Raw genomic sequence first — 6,115 nt, forward strand, 5'->3', positions numbered from 1 at the left:
GCATGGGGCTGGTGGCGGGGGATGTTGGGACCTAGGGACGTCCTCCCCGGTGGGACCCAGTGTCCCTTAGGGATCCCAGAGCCCTCAGCAGGAGTGGGGCTTGGCTGCAGACTCCCCCTCCCAGCGCCCCCTTCCCCACCGATGCTGGCACCCCACACCTTCACTCAGAGGCCGTGTCTGAAGGATTGTCTTTATTAAAAACGGGCAGATGAGATTGGCAGAGCCCCACGTCCCCATCCTGGCCAAGTCCCGGGGCACCAGCTCCCAGCGGAGCCCGGCCCAACCCGGCATGGCTGGCTCAGGAAAAAGACAAAGTCGTTAACAAATCCGTGTGCGGTTCGCACCAGGCAAATGCCTCTGCGTGGTGGAGCCGGCGCTGCCAGGGGCAGCACGGTGCCGGCTGCGGTGAGAGTCCTGCTCCTCAGCCGGGGCTCCCCGGGCTGGGCAGCTCCCGAGGGGCGACCCCAGGACTCCCTTCCCCCTCCTGACGGGGAGACAGCAAAGCTCCCACCAAGGTGGGGGCTGCCCCACGGCCGCGAGGCTGCACAGCCCCCAGCGCCCCGGGGGGTCAGGCTGCAAGACGGGAGCCGTGGGGTTGGGAGCAGTGGGCAGGGAGCAGCGTGCTGGCTGGAGCCGGGCGGCCGGTCAGGTCCTCAGTGCTGAGGGCACTGCAAGATGTCGTACTTGACGTAGCCCACCCGGTCCACCTGGTAGCGCGGTGTCATTCTCCAGTAGAAGCTGCCCTGGCAGAAGTGGTACTTGTCTGGGTGAGGAGGGAGGCCGAGAGAAAGGAGGGTCAGCAGGAGGATGGCCATGCGAGGACCCATCCTGGCAGCTGCCTGAGCAGCGCAGGCACACGGGGATCTGGCCCCGGCAGGCAGCCCTCGCCAGGGCCCGGCTAGCCCCACCACAGGGACCTGCTGGGGCTGATGGCATGCCCTGCCCCAGGGCCGTTCCCCATGCCCACGAGAATCCCGAGCCCAGCACCGGGTCGATGCAGCCCCTGCCCGCAGGAGGCTCAGGGCAGCCCAGGGTGATGGCATGGCCCCCACCCACCAGGTCCCCGCTCACCTTGGTAGAGGAAGACATTGTGCGCGTCGAGGGGGACACCAGTGAAGACATCGTCGGTGGCGCGGGGGTAGCCCTTGTCCACCCTCTGGACCTTCACGTCCAGCCTGCGGGGAGAGCAGAGCCATGCTGAGGGCTGCCGGGAGCCCTCCGTCCCAGCCCTTCGCAGGGGGAGCCAGCAGGCGCCGCCGCAGCCATCCAGACCCACTCACCTCCAGTAATTCTCCCCACTGAAGAGCAGCACTTTGCCACGGCCCCGCTGCAGGGCCCCTGAGATGCGGCCAGCTTCCTTCCTGATGCCTAGCTTCTCAATCCCCCGGGGGCCCAGCATACTTTTGCCAGAAAACACCCAGAACTGCCGACCTGCAGCCGGGAGAGAGCACGGGCATCAGCCAGCCCTGAGGGTGCCAGGGCAGGAGTGGGCTCCTCATGCCAGCCGCCGGCACCAGGGCTGAGGGCAACAGGGGCAGAGCTCACCGGCAAAGAAGAAGACCCTCTTGGTGAGCACGTCCTGGAAAGCGGCATCGATGACAGCCGGGAGGCCGGGCCAGGTGTCTGCGACGGAGAAGGCGCCCTGGATGCCCGACTTCCAGAAGGACGAGCGGGTCCAGTATTTCCTGGTGGGGAAGGTCAGCCGTCCTGGTAACCTCAGCCTGGCACAGCCCCATGTCCCCCCACGCCTGCTTGTTGCCCTGGCACTCGCCAGGGCAGGGGGTGCTGGGCACTGCCGCTCACCCATCCTTGAAGAAATGCAGCTCCCCGTTGATCTCTGTGATGGCATCAAAGTTCTTCTCCATGCAGGCATCCCGGCTGGGGTCCACAGGAATGGGCTCGACCGTGGGCTCCAGCGTCTCCTCCTCCTCCTCGGTGGTGGAGGTGCTGCCAGCCTCTGTGGGCATGGGCTGGGGCTCCTCAGTGGTCATGGGCGCAGGGGCAGTGGGCTTGGGGCCAGAGCCATGACCTGAGCAAATACAAGGGAGGGTGTGAGGCTGTGGGCTGGCCCAGTGCCGCAGGACCACCAGCATGCCCAACCGCGGCGCAGCTGCTCACCATAGAGGTACTGGATGCCCCGGACATCATCTGGGTCCAGCTGGAAGTCCTGGACGTAGCTATACATGGGGTACATCAGGGCCTCACGCACGCTAGAGTGGTCCAGCCCCAGCGAGTGCCCGAACTCGTGGGCAGCCACCAGGAAGATGCTGTAACCTGGGGGAAAGCACCGGCCTCAGTGCCTGGCGGGACAGGACACACCAGCTGGGGACTGTGACCCCCATGGGGACCGCAGCAGTGCGGCAGCATGGTGTGGGGCCGGAGGGCACGGGCAGGGGGCTGGTACCTCTGTCCGGGCAGAAGCCCCACTTCTTGTCGGTGTCATAGTTGCTGGTGGTGGCACACCAGAGCTTGCCGTCCTGCCGGCCCTGGCTGGTGCAGGCACTGTAGGACTGCCCCAGGAAGGTGAAGGGGAAGACGCACGGGTCGCCCTGGGAGTTGCCGCCGATCACCGCTGTGTCTGCAGTGCAGTGTCAGTGGGGCTGGCCCTGGCCCCCTGGACGGCCCCGAGACCCCTCAGGTGCCCATCCTGTACACCACAGCTGGGGACCAGCCACCCTGCATGCCCCCTCCCCGCGCGCCCCCTCCCCACTCGCACCTCGGTTGGGGCAGAAGCCATATTTCTTGTCCTGGTCGAAGTTGGCGGTAGTGGCACACCAGCGGTAGCCATCGGAGCGCCCGTCCGTGGTGCAGGTGTCATAGGAGGTGCCGTCAAAGATGAAGGGGAAGACGCAGGGGGACCCGTCACTGTTGCCGCCGTTGGTGTAGAGGACTGCAGGGTGAGGAAGGGTGAGGACGGCCCTGAGCACCCGTGGGGCTGGGCAGGGGCTGCAGCCACCGCTACTCACGTTCGCTGGGGCAGAAGCCATATTTCTTGTCCCGGTCGTAGCTGGCGGTGGTGGCGCACCAGGGCAGCCCGTCCGTGCGCCCTTCCGTGATGCACCGGGAGTAGGAGCGGCCCTCGAAGACGAAGGGGAAGTGGCAGTCGGCCCCGTTGGCATTCCCGTGGCGGGTCTTCACCACTGCTCGGGAGAAGGGCGGCTCAGCGACAGGGCTGGGTTGGGTGCCATCAGTCCCCCCTGACCCACCGGGCCCTGCCCTTACCTAAGCCGGTTCCCAGTGTCCAGAGCTCGTCGTCGTCGAAGTGGGCATCGCCCTGGACCCCTTGGCCTGGGGGAAAGGCATGGGCCAAGAGCCCATCCTTGCCGTCGAAGGGATACCCGTCCCCGTGCTCTGCAGGGGAAAGCACCCTCAGACCCGGCCCTGCTAGAGGAGCCCCCGCATCCACGGCACACGCACGGACCCCAGGCACGTGAGCCCTGCGCGCCCCCTGCGTGCCTGCACACGCAAGTGCCTGTTGGCACATGCAGGAGCAGAGGAACCCTGGACACGCAGGGACACGGCCCGGGGAGATGTGGGCACATTGCCAGCCCTCCCCCCGCAGCTGAGCCGGCTCCCGGCTCCCTGCCTGCCTGCAGGACATCACCTCGGCTGCCGAACATGATCATGATGTCTGCCTCGCCGCTGTATATCTGAGTGAAGGTGAGGGGGGTCACGTCGCTCCACACTTTGAACGCCCTCTTGAAGGCGTCATCTATCACGGCACGGTCCAGGTCAGGGGAGTAGTTCATCACCCTGCCGGGGAAGAAGCAGGGGGGTCAGTGCTGTCAGGTCCTGGCTCGTGCCGCAGGAGTGACCCTGCTCCAGGCGCATGGCGGGGACATGCCCCCACCCTGGGAGGGGACAGCAGTGCTGGCATGGCCAGCCACGGCCCTCAGGACAGGTCTCAGATGCTCTTCCAGGCGCCAGAGAGCAGATGCTGCCGCTGTGCTGGCTTGGCCCTGGCTGCACCGGGACCCAGTGCCGAGGCACGGCCAGTGGGCTGAGCTGAGGCTGCCGCCCTGCCTGGGCCCTCACACCCATCTCCATCCCCCAGGCGATCGTTGCCCCGCAGGCATGAGGCTCCATCTCCTGGGGCAGAGACTCACCGGTATGTCAGGTCCATGTGGTCCCACTTGAGGTCCCCCTCGAAGGTGAGGAAGGTTCCCACGTCGGGGACGCCGCAGCGGGGGGCTCGCATGGCCTCCAGCGTGCCAGCGTCCAGCTCCCCCGTCTCCTCCAGGCCCAGCTGCTTCTGCATCTTGCGCAGCGCCTTGGCCAGGGACACGTGCTTGCTGCCCGTCCTCGCCTCCGCCTCTGTGGCATAGCCGAACCGCAGCAGGTAGCTCTGGGGAGGAAAGGCAGCCAGAGGGGCTGAGTGAGGCGGGAGGGGGCTCAGGCAGTCCCAGGCACTGCACACCCCTGGTGCCGGACCCCAGCCCGGGCACCTCCCAGGGCGCAGGGAGACAGTCAGCCCTTGAGCTTGGCCCACAGCCCCGTACTGCTGCCCCGGGAGTCCCTCGGGGTCCTGGGTGCTGGGAGGGGGCCGTGGGGCTGCGCTCCCCTCACCTCCGCCAGCTCCCGGTCTGACAGGGTGCTGACCAGCTCCCCTGGGAAGGTGACAACCGCCTGTGGCTTGCTCTGGAGAGGGGCAGCACAGCAGGAGAGGGCCAGCAGCCCCATGGCGAGTGGGGCCAGGAGGATGAGTGCCATGGCGTGGCAGTAGCAGGAGGGCTGTGGCTGTGCCGGGTCCCTGCTGCTCACTCTGGGTGCCGCCAGGCTCTCACTCCTATTTATGCAGCAGGGAGGGCAGTGAGTCACCCTCAGACCCCTCAGCTGCCGACTCACACTCCTTTCCCACAGTGACTAAAGGCACACTCAGGTTCCTCCGTTCCCTGCCTTAACTGTTTCATCACCTTGTTTACTAAACACACTCGGTCCCGTGGCCATGCAACTAAACACGCTCGGTCCCGTGGACACGCAAGGCATGAGGACAGGCGCAAGGGAGAGCAGCTGGGCAGCGGTGCTGGGGCATGGCACAGCCTGGCTGCCCGGGGGCTGCCCCGCGGCGGGGCGGCCAGCAGTGAGGGGCATCGCCCTGCTGGCCCCAAGGCCATGGTGGCAGTGGGGACAGCAGGGGGTTGTGGAGGCCGGGGGGCCAGCTGGGCGCTCAGGACCCTGCAACCGTGTTGCCGCACCGGCCGATGCTGAGCTCGGCTGAGGGCCAATGCCACCAGAGCCAGACCTGCAGGGGCCTGGGTGGGCACCGGGGCTGCGTGGGCAGAGCCGGCAGGAGAGCCCCTGCCCAGAGCTCCTGTGCCTGCAGCCCACCTGCCTGGGAGCCGGACGCCAGAGCTCGGACCCTCACCAGCACACAGCATCCGTCTCCATGTCCCCCACCGTGGCTGTGTCACCCAGGTGGGGCAGAGCATTCCCAGCATAGGAGGCCCTCGTGTCTCATCACCCCATGGGTGCCTCTAAGCCCACTCACCGGCAGCCACCCGGCAGAGCCCTGCAGGACCAGGGGCAGTGCCTGCCCAAGAGGTCTGTGCCCAGGGACACTCCGGCGGGGCCCACGGGACATGGGGGTGCCCCGTCCTCGCCACCGGCTGCTCCATAGGGCGCTGCTGACTCAGGTTCCCACCCGGCGCAGCACAAACCTCGCCATGGGACAGTGTTTTCCTGCTTCTCCCAAAGTGCCGACGCTTGTGGGAACGGGAGTGGTGAAGGGGAAAACAAACAGGGACGAGGAGCGAGAGGAAAACAGATGGCAGAGAGGAGGGAAAGGTGCAGTGTCAGCCATGGGAGGCGGGAGGGCTGGTGTAGCCCAGTGATGCTGCCCGAGACACAGGTCCCAGGACGGGTCCCCCTTCTGCAACTCTCGCTAACCCCGGGCTCGTGGGGCCCCGCTGAGCCCTCAGCTGTCCTCGGGAGGATGATCTTCCCGGGCCACCCCATCCCTGTTGGTGCCCTGTGCTCCTGGCTCCCGAACTCCCCAGGCTGTGCCCCTGCAACCACCCCCTCCCTGCATCACCCTGGCTCTGGCTGAGCCAAACAAACAGCTCCTGGCCCAGCCAGAGGACGAACAGGTTACGCTGGCGTCCAGCAAGGCTGGGGG

The 6,115-nt window shown here is 67.0% G+C and overlaps 1 protein-coding gene across 1 annotated transcript; it reads right to left on the minus strand.

The window, feature by feature from the left end:
* Window positions 1–653: 653 nt before the first annotated feature.
* On the minus strand, window positions 654–4,710 carry MMP9 (matrix metallopeptidase 9). The gene is made up of 13 exons (XM_009279518.1): window positions 4,567–4,710; window positions 4,107–4,345; window positions 3,605–3,753; window positions 3,223–3,351; window positions 2,967–3,140; window positions 2,717–2,890; window positions 2,405–2,578; window positions 2,119–2,274; window positions 1,804–2,029; window positions 1,546–1,685; window positions 1,281–1,431; window positions 1,072–1,175; window positions 654–763 (listed from the first exon to the last, which is right to left on the minus strand). The coding sequence occupies exons 1-13, from the start codon at window positions 4,708–4,710 to the stop codon at window positions 654–656; spliced, it is 2,070 nt and encodes a 689-aa protein (XP_009277793.1).
* Between the last annotated feature and the right edge of the window lie 1,405 nt (window positions 4,711–6,115).

This window comes from Aptenodytes forsteri, unplaced genomic scaffold (genome assembly GCF_000699145.1).
Source record: "Aptenodytes forsteri isolate BGI_AS27 unplaced genomic scaffold, ASM69914v1 Scaffold483, whole genome shotgun sequence".
Classification (NCBI taxonomy): Eukaryota; Metazoa; Chordata; class Aves; order Sphenisciformes; family Spheniscidae; genus Aptenodytes; species Aptenodytes forsteri.